At 42.3% G+C, this 18,556-nt stretch overlaps 2 protein-coding genes across 4 annotated transcripts; both read right to left on the bottom strand.

Annotated features, from left to right (window-relative positions):
• Positions 1 to 4,382: 4,382 nt before the first annotated feature.
• Positions 4,383 to 12,527, bottom strand: LOC128155090 (hepatitis A virus cellular receptor 1 homolog). 2 transcript variants are annotated; one of them, XM_052816614.1, is made up of 8 exons: positions 11,829 to 12,526; positions 9,501 to 9,845; positions 8,832 to 8,882; positions 6,869 to 6,948; positions 6,550 to 6,606; positions 5,671 to 5,785; positions 5,019 to 5,058; positions 4,383 to 4,635 (listed from the first exon to the last, which is right to left on the bottom strand). In XM_052816614.1, exons 1-8 carry the CDS (start codon positions 11,875 to 11,877, stop codon positions 4,542 to 4,544), a joined length of 831 nt encoding a protein of 276 aa, XP_052672574.1. In that variant the 5' UTR covers positions 11,878 to 12,526; the 3' UTR covers positions 4,383 to 4,541. The 2 variants fall into 2 exon arrangements, with proteins under 2 accessions (XP_052672574.1, XP_052672575.1); XM_052816615.1 differs by lacking the exon at positions 8,832 to 8,882 and having other exon boundaries at positions 11,829 to 12,527.
• A 3,627-nt stretch (positions 12,528 to 16,154) lies between these two features.
• MED7 (mediator complex subunit 7) lies at positions 16,155 to 18,044 on the bottom strand. Of its 2 annotated transcripts, none has more exons than XM_052816618.1 (2): positions 17,971 to 18,044; positions 16,155 to 17,350 (listed from the first exon to the last, which is right to left on the bottom strand). In XM_052816618.1, exon 2 carries the CDS (start codon positions 17,329 to 17,331, stop codon positions 16,639 to 16,641), a length of 693 nt encoding a protein of 230 aa, XP_052672578.1. In that variant the 5' UTR covers positions 17,332 to 17,350; positions 17,971 to 18,044; the 3' UTR covers positions 16,155 to 16,638. The 2 variants fall into 2 exon arrangements, with proteins under 2 accessions (XP_052672578.1, XP_052672576.1); XM_052816616.1 differs by having other exon boundaries at positions 17,911 to 18,037.
• Between the last annotated feature and the right edge of the window lie 512 nt (positions 18,045 to 18,556).

Raw genomic sequence — 18,556 nt, forward strand, 5'->3', positions numbered from 1 at the left:
CTGTGCTCTTACACTCCTAAGTATTTGGCTTAGTCTCCACCTCTGACTTTGTCTTCACTTACATTTTCTTAATCCCTTCATTTCCCCTGATTCTGCCTTCTGCTTGAAGACCCTCCCCTTTCTTTCACCAGATTCATATTTTCTATTCATAAAGACAGCCTTGCAGAGACACTCACAAATGTTTTCCTGAAAAAAAAAATCCTTCCCCAAAATCTGCAACATCAACTCCAAGAAATACTTTTTAATCTGACTTTTTTTTCACTCTTCCTGGCCAATTGATAAAGAAGTTCTCTGAAAGCTCTTCTCTGGAAAAGATGAGTAATAAAGCAAAAGTAATTCAGGGCATTAAGGTCAGGAATGAAAAATTGCAGGCAGACAAAACTGTGCAAAGGGGAGAAAAAATTCCAAGCTCAAATGATAAAATGATGGGCTTTAACCAGACATTACCCCCTCAGAGAGGAGATTTTGGGCTTATCCTGAGTAGTCAAGCCCATGAAAATGTCACCCCTCTGCTTGGTAGCATTAAAAAAGGCAAATCAAATTTTAGCAGTTATTAATAAAGCAATAGGAAACAAAGCAGAAGACAGCAATACACCACTGTACAAATCTACCTTGGATCCTATATATAGTTCTAGTCCCCTCAAAGCATATATTAGATCCAAAAAGAATTCTAGGAAGGGCAAAAAGAATGGTGGAAAGTATGGAAGAGCTTCCACAGGAGGATTAGATGGTAGTCCAGGGTGAGTTAGCCTGGAAAAGAGATAACCTACCGGGAAGAGGTCTACAAAATCTTGGGTAGCACAGGAAGGTTGGAGAGGGATTAGTTGTTCGATATCCCCCCCAACACAGCATCAGAGGACTCTTGCGCTTGCAGACCTGTTGGACTCAGTAGTACATTGGAGTAGGAGGCTACCTCTCATTAGCATCCTCATCCATCACACCACCACTATGTTACACTAGCAAGAAGTAGATCCCCAATAGACCAGGCTCCAGCAAAGCCAGGGTGCCTGGTTCTTTCACCGGCATGTAGCTAACTGATGCTCCTGTACCCAACTTAGTGGCAGATTCAAGCGGCGTGAAGCTCAGAGAACTATTCTGAGTTTATTCTGAATCAGTGATGCCGCAATGCTGATCTGTACCTTCACATGCTTCAGTGCAGCATAAACAGCAACCACTGGGGATAGACACAACAATACAGCAGCGTCTTATTGTCAACATTATAAGGTAGGTTAACCAGCGATCAGTAAAATATCTAATTTGCTGTATTCTACCAGGTACAGTTCATACAATGCCAAGTACACACAGCCCCAGCTGTTCTGTGAACAGAACTAATGAAACCTGATGTGTCCAATATCCTGAAGACTTTTTCCCTGCAATGATCCCAGTTTCTCCTTTGTCTCTCATCACTCACTATTAAGCAGTGGCTTCAAGCCCATGCCCAGCTGATGCCAGTGCAAGGAGCAGCTGAATCCCACCTGGGGCACAAATTTGGATCTTTATCCAGCTACCAATTTCCATGAAGCCTGTCAACACAGAATTGGTCAGTATGTTGCAGGTGACTAGGGAAGGAAGAGAATGAACACAGCATCATGTAAGCTTTGTTTCTTTAGCAAGACTGGGCTAAATGCAGCAGAGTGAATTGAGAAACATCACCCAAAATCCAAGTGTGCTGGGAAGAACCAGAAAAATGTAGTTTGCTTTCTGCTTCTGTACTGCTATCTAGTGGCTTCTTGCAGGCAGAAAAGGAAAGGCAGAGAGCTGTCTCAAAAAAAAAATCAGTTTGCAGCTGGTTAGTTAGCCATATCACACTCAATGTGCTGCCAGTTTGTGTGCAGCTGGATAATCTCTTAATGGGTGACCAGGCTCCAAGTACCACCTGCACATCTCTGGGGCTCATTTTGAAATGCCTCTTCCAAGATCCACTGACATAAGTGGAAGTAATGAAAAAGTACAGGGAGCTTCTGCCTGCATGTATTTCCATGTATTATACTGCATATCCAAGACAAAGTTCTTGCTCCACACAACCTTTGCAGAGTCTGTTTACCAACTAACTGCACAGCAGAAAGGAAACTTTAATCGAGATTCTGGTTATCAGATATTCTAGAACCTTATTTTGCATGAAAACTCTCTGATATAAGAATTAGTCTGTAATATTAAGAAAAAAAAATCCTTATGGGCAAGCAGTTTTAATGATTAGCAGTCTTCAAGGATGGTCTTCAAACTCCTTAAGAGCATGAGTGGTTGGAATCAGGTAATTTTGGAAACCCCACACTTGTCTAACTCTGATTCCAGTAGAGACTGATTTGGTAAAATTCCAGAAAGCAGAAACTGCTGAAGATGTTTTCTGAGATCTAGTTCAGAGACCAGATCAGACTTCCTCCAGCTCCGGTCATGGACTAGAACCCACAGCAGCCACATGCTAAGCCAGGCAGAAAGCAAGCAGCGTCTGCAGTGTGGTCAGTCATTTTAATTTAGTAATTGCTATTAATAGTTAAATACAAAAATACAGTCTAACCCTAGCAGGTTCTTTCTAGTTTCGGTACCTTCCACAAGTCAACACGTGACATGAACACAGAAAACAGCAGAGCTGGTTTCCTCCACCGCCTTTCCTGGCCGAGGGATCAGTGATCACCTAATACCTGTGCTCCCACACCGAGCTCTTCAATCAACCATGAATTCACCTCCAGATTTTCAACGGTTTAGGTCTGCTCCGACAGACAGCCCCAAGACAACACACAGCACAAGCAAAAACACAAAGCACACCAGGGTCACCTATCCCAACTTGCTTTCCATTTCTTCCTTCCTCAACAGGATGAGGAGCCTTTCCCTCCTTTGTGAGCCTTTGCAAGCACACTCACCAGCAGTATCCCACCTTAGCCAGGCTCTCCAGGATTCCTGGGGGAAAACACTCCCCTCCCCAAACTGCTCAAGCCCTCCCATCTCTACCAGCTGGGGGAAGGATGGGTAACTGCTCCAGTGACCCCAGCTCCCCTTAAAGCACAACCAGACTGTGGTCCCAAGTGTCTCAGCTGTTAACATAAATACCTACTGATTTTATTATTGCTCCTCTACGCCTCATTGGATTATACAGCTTTGTTCTTCACATGACTCCCTTGAAAATTATGAACACAATGATAGAAAGTTTGCGGTAAATCTGCAAGTCTTCCCCATGGCAGCAATGTCTCCTCTAGGTGTTCCACATTGCTGCTTGGGATGAGCTTCAGGGCAAAATTTGTACTGACCAATATTTGCTAAGAGTTGGTCTCTCTCCTGCTTGTACTACTTTTCTGGTCTTTCAGGAATTCCCCAGCCTCTGTTTAAAAATGCACTCTTAATTGGGGAAAATTAGCCTTCTACTTAAAGCTGATTTGGGCCTGTTGTATCTATTGCTCAACTATGCATAAAGGGTTGATTCATCCTCACGGGGCTGCCTCCATTTCTTTAAGTAAACCAAAGTTTAGTGTTGCAGAGAATAAAAGCTGAGACCCAGGTCTAACTGAGGAGCAACGGAGGAAAGGCACTAGGCCACAGATACTCCTACATAAACTGCATTTATGAGCTAAAAGCCATCAAACAAATTCAGCATAAGACATGTGAGTCATTTGGTATCTAGAGGGGTGTAAAGGCAGGGCAAACTTTCAGCCAATATTGTGTGCAATGTCCATGACTTTTCCACAAGCTAAGAAAAGTGAGAATTTAATTAACTTTGCAAAGTAGATATTTTTTGTTCAGTTGTTTTAGAGGCCTGGAAGTAAGACTTTCCACGCTGAGGACTTCTCAAAGCATAGGCATGCCCGAGGAGAAAGCCACAAAGAAAAAAGATGACATATTTTGCAAACGAAAATGCACTTAGTCATGGTTCTCTGAAAACAAGCTGTGAATATTCTGCACATTGAAGTACTGATCCTGTAGGCTCTGAGGACATCCCATGACAGGTTAACCATCAATAGCTCCTCCAGATTTAACTGTGGGTGGAGAGCAATTAATACAGTGCATTACTGAGCTGTTACCAGGACTGGTTATACCCGACCTTAATGAAAATTCCACTAAATGTATATTGAAATACTAACACTACCAAGTTTTTCCATGTGTCATCTTTGTGATGGCAGCTGTGAGATCCCTTCTGCCCTCTGATGGCATGGACTCTTCTGTAGCTGGCAGATACAATACACAGTAAAGTCAAGTTTTTAAAAAACTTGTGTGGTTTTCCTTTAGAGATTGAGTAGCTATTCTGACACTTCCTCTTTTTTTCCTAAAAGGAAGAGACAATTTGAAGCAGATAATAAATATAATGGTAACTTTCTTTAGGGTTTGATAAGTAGATTCTGGAAATTTCCATTCAAGCCAGTAGGGTTTCTGTTTCTGGAACAGGCTGATAAAAGTTTTTAATTAGAAGTGTAGCTTTTATTTGTTTTATTAGAATGATGTGAATAATGCTTTAGTAGTCCAGTCACATTTATCTGCTGAGCAGAGGGAGCAGCTAACATTTTGCAAACTATTTAATGTCCCAGCGATGACAAAGGCAAGCATGCATATAGTCCTTAGTGTATTATATAAATGTTTTCCTCTGCATGGATCTCATCTTCCAGGGCACTATGGTTCCCTGCAGCTTCTGGCCTCCAAAATGCAACAAAGCTGCACAAAAGAGTAAAAACCATGCTGTTAAACAAAAAACTGACAATGGAAACACAGATGAGCAGATAGCTAAAGCAACCAGCTCACTGGAAAAATATAAAATATGCTAAAACACTTAAACATGACTGATAATGAATCATTTTTCCACTTATGAGACAACCCACACTTGAAGTTTGCATGGTCCCCAATGCAATGATCTGACAGTTATACTCATTTTTGCTTACTAACTAATAAGTAGCAGGATTTATTAATTTCTTTTTGCAATGTTTCCTATTAACTTGAATTTTTAAAAAAAGTCAAACTATGTGCTGAAGCATTCTGACAACACTTTCTTTCTGCAACCTAGTTTGTCCTATTAGCTAAAGCATAAACAGAATACTTACTTTGCAAAGTCACCCGTCTTCTTCGTATTGTATAAATATTCTAAGGACCATCAAGAATGAAAATAAAGAAAAAAAGACAGAAAACATGATTTTGTTTAAACCATCAGAAGCAAGTAAAGTAGTGGGTTCAAAAAGAAAATTCAAGTGTAAGAAACTAAATTAAGGAACTTTAAACAAATGTTTTCAGTGTATAGGAAATCCCCATTATTTCCATGAGATCTAATTCATACGTCTTGGTCTGACCAAAAGGCTCTATGCAGAAAGTCTGGCACATAGAAAAAATATTGCATATAGTTATATGAAACCAGTGCCCCTCCCATTATCATTGGGAAGGACTGGGACAACATGGCAACTGAGGAATGGGTAGAAGGAAATGAGTGGGGCAGGAGAGGCGGGCTTGTATCACATCTCCTCACCAGACCCCAGGTCGACTGGCTGCTAAGGAGTCCGAGACATAAAATGACAAGACCACATTCTGTGCCCCCAGGGCTAAGGGGGAGAGCTGAGCAAGCAACCCGAGCGCAGGGCACAGAGTGAGGCCATCCAGAGACCTTAGCTCACTTCCCTGAAGCAGAGACATGTGGCATCTGGCACAGCTGTGATTAGACATACATGACCAATCCTTGAATAACCACCCATGAAAAGTACTTACGTCTAGCAAGGAACAGAGCTAAAATAAGGATGGCTAGAAGTACCGCACATAAACCAATCCCAATGTATAGCCCATTTTCTGAATACTGCTGACTGGGAAGCGATACAGACACATTCTGTCAAAAACAAAACAGATGAGCATTAGCGGCACTGAGAGCAAGAAGCCCACACGGTACCAAAAGGCAAATTTGTGTGTTTTGCAAGCCTGCAGTAAAAGTACACTTGAGAGCAAGAGCCTAATTTGAGATACAGGACTAGTTGCAAGCAGAATCACTGCAACAGTTGTATGAACCATGCTGTTAAACACAATACTTTCTGAGATTGTCAAAGAACCTGAAGTTATTGCAAATCCCATTTGTTCAGGTTTAATACTATTTGGTGCATATTTTATTTTTTATGATTAAAGTATCTCCTGATGTCACACCCTCCCACCTTTTTGTCAGCTTATTCAGTAGTTATTCAAGGCTTTATACCAATAAGTAAACATGCCTCCTCCTTGCAGTGGTCTTTATTTAGGCAAAACTTCTTTCTGAAGTCAGCCATTGGACATCTAACCTCTCATTAGGAACTCAGGCCTGGAAAGATGCTGAAGTGCAGTATGGTCCTTGACTTGCATTCTGCACATGCAGCAGTATGGAAGCTCACAGCACATGCTGCCTTGTAGTACATCACAGCAGGCCTTCCAAAAGGCTAGCTTGGTTGTCTTGTCTTCCTGATAAAATCTGGGTGATGTTGCTGCCTGTCACCCTGCAATATGTGCTGGAGGACTCAGCAGAACAGACACAGAGCTGCCTGTTTGAAGTGCATTGCACAGGGAGTGCAGAGCATCCCTGTGCCATCAGGTGGGCCAGTTTCAACTCTTCCCCTTATCCTGCCATACCTGCACATTTGCAGTTACATCCGAGCAGTCTGAGGTGCTTGAGCAGGGACCAGAGGCCTGAAAGGCAACACAGATGTTGCTAATGCTCTTCCTGCATTAGTAGGAAGTACTTTATGCATGTAAAGCAGGTTTCCCCCCCCCCCTCTTTAATAATGAGCACATAAGCATTCTTTCATAAGCACTAAACATGCAGACCACAAAAAAAATATTCTTTTGCAATCAAACTAAAGCAGTACAAGTGAACTCTAGGAATGACCCAATAACCTCTCAGGTCTATCCGCTTTGTCTAGGTATGCTATAGCACAACAGAGATGCTTACAGTCTGAGGAGCTTCTGAAGCAGAAACCGACGGCCACGTTCTTGTGATGGTAAAGGATGATTCACTGGTGCTCCCTTGAGCTGAGCAAAGGCAAGACAAACACATCACTTGCACAGAGAACCATTCTGCCTTGACAGAGAGGACTTTGTACTGCTGACTTGGGACCGCCAAACTTAAGTATCTCTCTATCAGGAGTCTCAGCTCTGCGTATCATAAAGAGGTTGGTACCTTCAGCACAAAACTCTAAATATTGCAGCCTCTGCTGCCCTTTTCAGAGCTTTGAATTCCTTCCAGGAAACACTTAGCTCTTGCTGCTATATCAACACAGGGCCTAGAAGGAAGGAGTTACCAAGGCAGGCATCTGGTTTTGGAGCAAAGCAGCAGCAGTGGATGCTTAATGCAAACTTAGGTTATCTGATGAAAACCGATTAAGGTTAGCTCGGGGCCTTGAAAGTGCAAGTGGTGCAGAGTTGGAGAAAGAAAGTGATAACTTTTAAAGTCCCAGACAGCTATACAATAAACAGACTGACCAAAATGCGACATATTTGTGTAAGGACCTGCAGCATATTTTGAGGTAATTTCCCAGAGCAAAGCTGTTTGCAGTATTTAAACTTCAGACCTACAAACTTATGTCTTCCATATCATCAGTCTCAGTTTCTCCATGTGTTGTCAGATGATATACAACCCTTCTGAAAAGAAAATCTTCTGTTCACATTATGACAACCCCAGCTGGTTCCTTTGATGTTTTAAATTGTTACCCTTCTCCCAGAAGCTTTACTTTGAAGAGGACAGGATCATTTGCTTCACTGTTCTCTTCCATTGGAGATGCTGGAGTACTCCTACATCAGAGGCACATGACCACCTGCCTTTTGCAGTCTCCCTCTGTGTGAACATGCACATATTAACTTGTAATCTGAAAACTTACTCCACCAGCAGCAAAGGAAGACGTCACAGGGTTAAGAAAACCCATGAGTTCTAAGATTGGAAGCTATGTTATTTGCAACTAGAACAGAAACAGTCTGAGAAAGTTTTCACTTCTTCTTCCAAAAAGGAAATGCAACTGTGGTAACATTTTAGAGTTGCTTAACTGGAAATATCTGAAATGGAGGGAGAAATACAAATGGCATCCCTGACTTTTCTTTCAAAATCTGGAGAATAAGCTATTGTTACACTATGAGCTCTCTCTTGTGCACTGGAAATTAAAGTTATCTTTTTCAGACTGAGAAAGATGCAGCTGAGTGGGTATACAATAGAAGTCTATAAACTTGTGAGTGGAATGGAGAAAGCAAGTGAAGAATAATTGTTGACTGTCCCTTCTACTACAATGAAGGGCCTCACATTATTACATATGCATAGGCTACAGAGGATGTGGGCAGCCTCCAAGACACAAATCATACCAGGGTAGATGAATACTTTGGCACTGTATCACAAAATTACTGCCCCATTTCTACCACCATCCTTAATTATCTGCTGTTGACTGCTACTGAGATAGTATCCTGAATCAGATGCACTTTTGAGCTAGCCCAGTAAAACAGTTCTATGTTATAGAGCAACAAATAAACTTATTAAGTAGTGGGCACACCCAACTCCTAAAAATTTGTGTTCTACTATTCATGGGATGCATTTCCTGAAGACGAGGTGAGATTTTATACCGCAAACAAAACAACATACCAAAACAACAGCCACAAGAAAAAAACAATACTCGCAGCACCAATAAAACATCTACTTAAGGATAACACCCGCAAGAAAACTTCCTCCCAAGTATACATGTTCCTTCTGCTGGGCTCTCTATATACTGTCAGGCAGAATTTAAATCCAAGTTCTGATCTCCGGTTCTATGGTAATGTTTAGTAAATTTTAGCCAAGACATTTCTATCATCTATCATTTTATTTCCTTCCTAAGATCCCCATTTGCAATATAGCCTATATATGCTATTGAGATTAATACTTGGATAAAAGTTACCTGAGGTCTGTTCAGAGGTGTAAGTGTGAGGACTTGCAGTAGAGATCCTAGCTGATGTTAAAAAAATAAAACAAAACCAACATATGTTATAATTAACCTTAGTGCACATTTATGTAGTGAAAAAGAGAAAGCGTTTCTATAATAAAACTTTGCTAGTATCAGCCACACAAGTACATCTGTCAGCCACTTGTTCCATATATTATCATGCTTTTTACGAAAAAGCGAAAAAATAAAAATCAAAGGAAGAGTTGATTAAAAAAAATCATCTATACTAATTTTATGTCCCTGGACTTTCCTCTGGAATCAAGCAGGGAAAATGAAGCACTGTTTTCTATGAAAAGGGTCAAGTATAACACTTTCTATGAATTAAGTACCCTATGCTGCCCTTTCTCTCAAATTCTTCAAATAGTGCTTCTAAGAAAGCGCAGTAGTGCTGGGCACCATGAAAGCAAGCACCATGTCCTTTTTTTAATTGCAGTGATTGCACTGGGATTACAACAATGCCAAAGACAGCTTAATTTAAACAGCACTAATAGCAGACCTGCAAAGTCCTAAAGATCAGTCCTATGGATGATTATAGAAATAATTTCCACCACAAGCTTTGAAATCCAGACTCAGCAGCAGGTTTACCACAATAGTACTGACACAAGAGAGTACCTCTGCACTCACCTTTCTCTATCACAACCTCGTGATTACTTGTCTGATCATTGAACCACCCTGCGATCTCCACGCGGCAGCAGTATATCCCACTGTCTGCTTCCTCGGCTTTCACGATCGTGAGGGACACGTCGCCCATTGGCAGGTTCCCTTTCAACATATACCTGCTGTTGTACCGCTCTGTCACCTTCCATCCATCTGTCCAGATAATGGTCCGATAACATTTTGAAACAGGGCATCTGTCACGACCCCAGCACATTGATGTAATGTCTTGTATCCTCTTAACAGTGTAAAAGCAGGGCACAGTGACATTCTGGCCAACCCTTCCTTTCACAAGTGATCCCCATACTGTGGGGCCTGTGGACAAAAAGACAAACGTCGGCATTGAGCACAGTGCATGCAAGCACATCTTGCGTGACCCAATACCTGCCATCTTGCAAACACCACCAGGCATTGCTGGATCAGGTTTTCCACAAATAGATGTGAATCCCAGCAGGACTGATGAAGCGAGGGATAATGACTGGGCCAGTGATTTGTTCAGAACGGGTCTCTAGCCAGAGAAAGAAATAAAACACACTTTCTGCAGTCTCTGCATGTAGGCAGAGAGGTGAAGAGAGAACAGAATTCGGATCTGCACAACTTGGTGGCTTCTCTTTAGCCATATCCAGTCTGTTAGCTCTTTATTTTTTTCCTTAGTTCAGATTTAATCCAAGCCACACACAGAGGAACAGTAAGACATTGACTTTCATTATAACCATTGTGGGAAACTTCCTCCCTTTCAGTGAAAAGCCACTAAATCACAGGTTTCGTCAGAGTAATAACTGCTGAACACGTTTCCTTTTTTCTTGCCTAATTACAGATTTTGCCTACTCTTATCAGAAGAGATTTTTCAGAGCTTTTTGAGAAATTTTATACCCTCTTTTTTCACAACCTTATTTTCTTCCCTCATTCTTATGCAGTTTCTAACTTGTTAGGTTCCCATTAAAAGTCATTTTTCATGTTTCCAGAAGGCTGTGTCACGCTATTCAAGTCAAAACAGCGAGACCCAGCAGCCAGTAGCCCATTTGTCACAGTGAGATAGTTTCTTTTGCTGTATTCAGACCACTCCAGTCAATATTCCCTTTAGGAGGGTTTTAATAAAAGCTGTATTAAGTGCCAGCCAAAATCGTTTGTGCTCTGGTGGTCCAGTGATAGCCATCCTGTAACCACCTTCTTCTAACAGGTTACATACACAGTGGGGCTCCTGAGGTGCACATTCTGTCTGCTTGTACTTCAAAGAAAACTGTTTGCCATATACTTACCACTACACATTTCTTATCAAATTCAGTAACATGGGACCACACGTGTAAATATTTCAATCTATCCGTATTAACATTTCAGGGATAGAACTCTCTGCAGCAAGTACAGGCAACAAATTATCTCTATTAAAAGTCTAGCCCACTCTATAATTAGGAAGGGACCTCCCCGAGGCAGGTCCACCAACTGTATGGCTTGATTGCAGTTGTCCCTTGTGAAAAAGCTGTTCTCCCCAGCTCGGCTCAGTCATTTTCCCAACCTAAGCTATTATAGTTAAAAATAAGTCTTCATTCAGAAACTTTGCCACAATAGCATACTAGAAACTAATCTCTGAAAAGAATGTATTTTATTTAATATAAAAAAGCAAGCTCTAAATGAATCGCATCATAAAAGGCTTTATAAAGAACTAGAGGAAATAATATCTGCAATATCCCTTTCTTTCTACTGAACATATTCTACCACCAAATTTTTAATGTCTATCTGCCTACACTAGTACCACTCCACAACCTGTTGTTTACAGCACTATTGCCTTTAACAATATTTTCCTAGGAGCACTGCTTTCTCAGAATAAAAAAGGAGAAATTACCAATTTGTCCCAATAAAACTTCCCATTGGCTAAAAAACGCCAGGAGCCACAGTTGACCTTTTCCGTGTCTTCCTAAGCATTCATCTTAACAAAGCATGTTGAAGTGAAATATCCTTGTTTTACATCTTTTCTAAAATAAAGTGCTCATCTCAGATCTTCATTATCTAAAAAACCGCAAAAGATCATTCACTAATAAGACTAGCAGACAGCCCAAGAATCAGCATATTTAAAACCATCATACCCTCAGCATGATTTTGTTTTAAAAAGGAGATAAGGCCATCAGAAGACTATTGAGCCACTGTGACAAAGTTCTATTCGTAACACAAAGCTGCAGTTTCTGTGCCATGTAGCCATTCTTCCTGTTGTAATGTAAAATATCTCTCTCTGCAACCCTCAGAAACATTGATGCATGTTAGCTCCATCCACCTCCACCTATTCATTTAGGCCCACTCAGTTACCTGTAAAGAGGATCAGAAGAATCCAGTTCATGCAGAAGTACGAAGACATTGTGGCTGAAGATGAGGAACAACACTCCTGTTCACCCTTCAGGCACCTACATTCAAGAAAACTTATCTTCTCCGTAAACTTCTGGTTTTACTTCTTAGTAGACCATCTTTAGACGCAGCTGAGAATGGCCTTTAGTCTAATCCGGATTGCTTTTCCTGTGGTTAGTCTGCTAGTCTCTAGCAGTGCAGCCAAGCGCTGCTGCTGGCAGTGTACACAGCTGAACTCTTGCTGACTGTGGTTTGACTAAAAGGCTAAAATACTTAGCAGTACTTCAGAAATCTACTTCTCATTTTTTCCAGATCTCCTTATTACAGTAGATGAAACTGTTGTCAGCGCCACCGAGCTGACATATCTGTAATCCCTTGCCCCATGCTGCTCCCCTCACCTGTTTTTGCCATAGTATACAGAATTTGGATAAGAGATTACAAAGGATATATAACAGACTGTGGTAAACGGAAAGGACTTGGCAAAATAACAGATTCCTAGGAAGAACTCAAGCATTTAATCGTAAGTTTCTGGTTCAAATACTTGGAAGCAACTCAGAGCATCTTTAGGCAAATGCCATTTTCTTTGTAGGCTATAATTTGGTAGTGGTGGAAAGCTGTCCTACTGTTACACAGTTGTAGACTAATAAGAGTTGCAGTGTTTTTTCATCTTGACTCTTAAACTGGGCTTTTGCAATATAAAGTAAAACATACAGAATACAGAGGTCACTTTAAAAGTAGTGTGGAAACCATGCCATCCCAGGCTCAAGGCTCACTTTGACAAAATGTTGCTGAAATACAGCTTTGGAGAAATGGTGTTCCCTGGCCACCCTCCCTCTCCCTGGATTACCCAACTCTTCTTGAGGACATCTTGTCTTTTTATATTGTTTGGACTAGAACTGCAGCTGTGATCAAGTGTATTTGATCTAGGACCAACAAATGTTCTTTGCTGAAGCAACTAATCTACCTCACACTGTTTTACATAGACAAAATTAAGTTCTAAGGAGTTACTTTTTATCAATAACTGAAAGAGCAGAAATGCTTCCAAAAACATGCCCCAAAACATCTATTAGGCTAGAATCAGAACCAACAGAGCTGTCTCGCACTGACTACCTTACATGAGAGCAGAGTCACCGAAGTGACAGTTTCTTTAAGTGAAAAGGAGGAAAAACAAGGGATTAAAGTAGCCTAAAGACAGACAAACACTAGCAACATACTCGTAGGAGAGAACTGAGATAAAGGGGGATTTTTACATGCAGTTGCTAGAAGCAGGACTCTTAAGAAAATGCTGTTTCTTTGCTCCTCTTATTTCTGGGAAAACAGGAAACTGCAGATAGCTGCTATGGGAACAATTCTGATCATTAACAGCAGGATCCTGAAACTGCTCTGCACAAATGGAAAAGGCAGGGCCACCTGGCTCTGGCACAATGCAGATGACCACATTCACCACAGCTGTGCCACGACAGCGCGCGGCACCGGCTGATGAACTCCTCTGGGTAGTTCAGCATGTGACAAACCACCAGCAGACCAGGACACGTCCCTTCTGCCAGTTACCTGCAATAACGTGCAGTGTGCATGAGTCTACATGGATTCCTCCTCTGCATGGGCCATGTCTGAGCTCTGAAATAAATACACAGGATAAGAAAATAAGGAAACTGTTACCCCAGAGCTCTGCCTGAGCCCATTCTACTCACTTCACCCGGGTTGCTTCATTGATACGATAGCCTACAGTAATTCAGGTGCTGTCTGCTGGCTGTATCCCCAGGAAAGGTGTTCTGGTCACATAGTGAGACGTGAGAGCTACGGGGCAACAGTTAACCCACTTGCTTTAATTTTCATCTTAAAGACAGACCCTAAGGAATGCCTTGATATAATTTCTGAGTTTCTACGTGCCTGTTTCCCAAGTTCCTGTTTTTTATTTGTGCAAGAAGTGAGCACCATTTCTGTAGAAAAGGTGCCAACATCACCTTTTTCATGCAGCCCTTAAAGTAGCTGCATGTTTCTTCTTGACTCAGAGCATACAGTCAGATCACACTTTGTGAAAATAAAACCAAACCAAAACATTAAATATTGAAATAAGATTAAAGCATTGCTGGAAATATCTCTTCCTTGCACTATTTTAAAACTATATCATTAAATAGCTTTTCTTCTTTTCCCCCTAGACGATCAGAACTACAAACTTTCCCCTTCTGTCCACTGGTGACACACTTGGCTTCTCTGTATCAAGAAACTTTTGGAACTTTTTGAGTAACTGTACTTCTGTTATCCCTGTGCTTGTTCAGATAGTGTAACAGAAGGGCTGGGCTTTTTTCTTTTCCTCCCCCCCCCCTTTTTTTTTTTTTAAGTAGGAAAACATCCAACAAAATGCTGCTTAATACCTGATGTTAACTTTATCTCATCAAGTTTCATAACGCATATATAATCCAACACATATTGTATACATTAACATTGCAGGGGTAGAATACTTCAAATGTCATTACATCCAAAAATAAAATCAGGACTTGCTGAGATAAGAAAAGATCTCATCATTAGAAACAGGTTAATTAACACACTAGAGAAGACAACATTTATAATCAAATTTGCTAGTCAGTGAGTCACATCATCCTACGAAATGTGAAATGCCCATTTCCCTAGACTAACAGGCATATGCCACCCACTGCCTTCACTGCAGCGCCACCCCCTGCCTTCACTGCAGCTACAGTCCATTGTTTTTCCCAAAAGCAAAGCTGTAACAGAAAAAGGGAAAACTATCATTGCTTTGACCTGACAACGGAGGAAAAAGTCAATGTTTTGGCTGAAAAAAGCCCAGGAAGCCTCCCACAGCTTTCTAAGGGTTTGCCTTAAGGAAAAAAAATAACCTAGAATAAACAAATTATTTGTGAAACTTTTTGGAAAGTGAAAGCAGCCTTAATTACTTTTTAAATGACATGATCCCCATTTACCTCAATGGTTTCACAAAACGTTCACTGCAATTGTTAGATGCTGCTAGGACCCAGTATATTAACTATGCAGTATTTTGAAACTATAGTACCCAGGCTTATGACTTTATTAAAAGCATAAAAATTAGACAAAAGTCAACAAAAAACCATTGAGCATCTATGACAGTTCTTTTTTGAATGGCAAAGTTAAAACGACCTTGACAAACCGTAGTTCCACAGTGCACAACCTCTCTTATCCAAGACGCACTAAATGTTTCTTCATATCTTCCACATGAAACAACATTTGCAAAATAGATACCAAATTAATTCTGCTCACTTGCAACTATTTTAGCTACCTACAAGCAATATAATTTAGATCTAGTCCGAGGAGAAGGAAGGAAACAGTGGTGGTTGAATAAAGGACAAAAGCGTTAACTTTGTAAAATTATTTACACATTTCTAAAAGAAAAAAAAAAAGTTTCTCCTTTTCTCCTTCTTTATTGTTACTTAAGTCACTTAAAAAAGCAGATTATGTCCTCCAATGAGTCAAACTCACTTCAGTTCATCTTTATCTGCACCGAGCTCAATCCCCACCGCCCAATAGCTAAATACTTTTGCCTGCCCCTTTAAGCAACATTTCTGAAAACAGAATTATCAAGTGACACAGAGATACAGCTTGTTAAATCACAGTTAAAAAACAGAGTTAGTGCAAGTTCCCTCACTCATAAGGTTTACCTGTTTTTTAGCTGCTCCGCATACTTTGGAAAACATACATACTACAGTGTTACATGGCAAAAAGATGGAAGTAGGATTTCCCTGACAGGAGGGGCAAAGCAGCCACTTCTTCACTATCAAATCACTCTTTTCCTCTTGCTATGGGGGACTGAACCCACTCAAATGTTCTTTAAACATGATTGATATGGCTTCCACTTGATGGAATACTTGCAGGTTCTTCCAAACTTATAAGTTCTCAATTAGTATAAAGGCTAATTATCCAATCAGACTCTCCTTCCTGAGAAAAATGCTCAGCTGGGCACAGAACCAACCTAAAAGGCAAATACAAACCATCTGCACTGCAAAGTGATTCACTTCATGCATGTATATTAACTATGCAGGAAATATAAGTTAGTCTAAGCATCTATGTTAAAAAAAAAAAAAAAAGAAAAGAAAAAAGTAGGCATTTTTGTAAGGTCAAGACTGGTTATGATTTACATCTAAGGAAATTAAAATCCAATTAGTTTTAATTCATTTAGTTGTTGAGACTCCTGGCAGCGTACCTCTGTAAGGCAAATTACACTGTATTAAATCTGTGATAAAGGAATTTTTAGGTTCTCTTTAGTACAGTTTTATTATTACAAAACTAGAAGGGAATGTATTTTGCAGACTTTACACTAATTTTATTTTTACTATCAAGTTACACATTCCTGAAAGGACCCACTGAAATTGTAAACAACTAGCACTTATTTGAAATGGAGGAACTGTCAGCTACAATTCCTCTCAGTCAGATGCCTTGCTTCCACACTATAAAGCAATTTAAAAAAAACAAAACAAAAACAAAGCATACCCAAAAAAAGCAGAAAGTGACAAATGAAAGTACAACAGAAAAAACTAACTTTAATCTGTGGCTACCACCTCACATGATACATTTAACAAAAAGTATGCTCTTTTGTTTCTACCAATAAACGCACAGCTCACAAAATATTAAACATTTTCATCTGCCTAGTCACTCACAACCTCCAACAGGTGTACAATAAATGTTTTGTGTGCTTGTACTACAGCAAAACAAAATACAACATATATCCTCAGAATTCATTCTGCCTCTCACTATGGTGAGCTAAAAAAAAAAAAAAGTGTTTTCTTCATGTCATTTCATCAATAATGCTACACATCGCTGCATCTTTGTCTAAAACCTGGTCTCTCTTGCCACCAGAACGCTCTCTCTGCTTTTCGCTCTGTCCAATACAGTTGCTGCCATCATCAGCATCCATTGCTTCTGTTTTCACTCTCAGTCCTCCCTCTGAATGAGGCAGATCATCAGGCAAGGAAGCCAGGCAGTTCTGAATCATCTCTACAACTCGCTCTAAGTGCTTCTGAAATCGCTCTGCTGTTTCCAAACGCTGACGTTTCTGCACCTCCATCATGACTCTCAGTGTCTCCCTAGCCTGGTGAGGGCGATACTCATTTATAAGATGATGGACATGAACAAAAAGCAGTTTCAAGTCTTCCAGTTTCTCCTCTCGCTTTATACTCCCTGGACTCCTTATCAAGATATCCAAGAGGTCCAAAAAGTTGACCAGGATAGACATATTAAGTTTTCTTAATTCCTTCTTGTGATCAAACTGCATAGGATGTAGCCGTTCAATACCCTGGCTCTCCAAAGGTCGAATAATCAGATCATCACATTGAAACTGATTACCAAACATCATATAACTGTCTTTCACAGGTGGAGGTGGCTTTGGAGCCAGGCCTTTCCGGATGTTTTCATCAGTATATTCTTTTATATATTGCATTGGAGGCGGAGGAAGGGCACTCACTTGCTGAGGTTCACCCATCTTTGCCAGACGAAAATACCTAGGGAATGTCCCAAGAAAGATATGTTAAACAATTTGCATGATAACCTTATCGTATAAATAGAAACAAGGGCAATACAAGAGAGCTGGCTGTGAGAAGATGAGCCAGAAGAAAGCCATCTCAATGTGTAGAATACAGGAAACTCCCGAATGAATCCATGTTAGCTTTCCACTGAGCTATACTTTTAGCAAGATTAACTTCACTAGAAGCACATAAAGCATTCACTTCTCGAACCACGCAAGACCAGCCTGTGAACAGAGCAGCCACAAGAAGAGAGGGGAGACGCCTTTCCTAGCTGAGGCCTGGCCCGCTAACACCACGCCCTGCGAGAGAAGAAACCGCGCAGCCCGGCGGCGGGCAAGCACCGCCCTCAGGGGAGGACGCGGCCCCGCGCCCCGGCTCCACAGCCGCCGCCACCGCCGCCCTGCCCCGGGCCAGGCCGGGCCGGGCCAGGCTCTGGGAAGGCCCGAGCCGCGCCGCGGGGTTCTCCAGGCCACTGCTGAAGCGAGAAGAGCCGGGGTCGCGCTACGGCGAGACCCCATCGGCGACTGCCCACGTACCCGGCGAAGGGGACAGCCCCACCGGGAGCCCGCGGTCCGCGGGGAGCCGCCGATCCTCACCTCCCCGCCGAGCTCCCCTCAGCGCAACCGCCGGCGCCCCGCTTCCGGCCAGCCCCCGGCTTCCCTTCCTCTCCATTGGCTCGCCGTCGGCGGGGCGGCACGCTCTGATTGGCCCTCCCGAACACCGGTCAGAAGCTCGCTCCACTCACCGCAGAGGGCTCCCTCGGGAGGCGGTGCCGAGCCCCGCGGGGCGGGCCGGGCCGTGGCGGAGGGAGGAGGGAGGCGGGCGCGTTATGGCGGCGGCCGTAAGGCGCTGCCGCCCGGCCAGGGGCTGCCCTGTCCTCGGACGTGGCAGCAGGCAGCCCAGGCGGGACGGGGGGGGCCGCATCCCCACCGCTGTTGTGGGTCTCCCCAGGGGTGCGGGGCCCCCTCACCAGAAGCCGCTCCTGAGGCGGCGAGGCCAGAGGCCTGTGGGGGGCGGGAGCGAGCGGCCTGGCGGTGGCAGGGCTGGGGCCGGAGAGTTCGGCCCCGCGCTTGGAGACGGGCGTTTGGGTCGGAGTGTCCCTGCTGCTGGGAAGCAGGGACTGCTTCGAAGGAACGTACTCGGATCGGGATCGGCCAACACGATTCCTAGGCGTTAACCGCC

Source organism: Harpia harpyja, chromosome 20 (assembly GCF_026419915.1).
Source record: "Harpia harpyja isolate bHarHar1 chromosome 20, bHarHar1 primary haplotype, whole genome shotgun sequence".
NCBI classification, from domain to species: Eukaryota; Metazoa; Chordata; class Aves; order Accipitriformes; family Accipitridae; genus Harpia; species Harpia harpyja.

What these genes read in the sequence shown, in the direction of transcription:
- LOC128155090 (XM_052816614.1), bottom strand. Translation starts at nt 11,877, where the DNA reads ATGTCTTCGTACTTCTGCATGAACTGGATTCTTCTGATCCTCTTTACA. An exon ending in CTTCAGAAGCTCCTCAGACT is followed by an intron (nt 6,607 to 6,868) that starts GTAAGCATCTCT and finishes GTTGCCTTTCAG; the next exon opens with GCCTCTGGTCCCTGCTCAAG. An exon ending in AGCTCTGTTCCTTGCTAGAC is followed by an intron (nt 5,059 to 5,670) that starts GTAAGTACTTTT and finishes GATGGTCCTTAG; the next exon opens with AATATTTATACAATACGAAG.
- MED7 (XM_052816618.1), bottom strand. Translation starts at nt 17,331, where the DNA reads ATGGGTGAACCTCAGCAAGTGAGTGCCCTTCCTCCGCCTCCAATGCAA.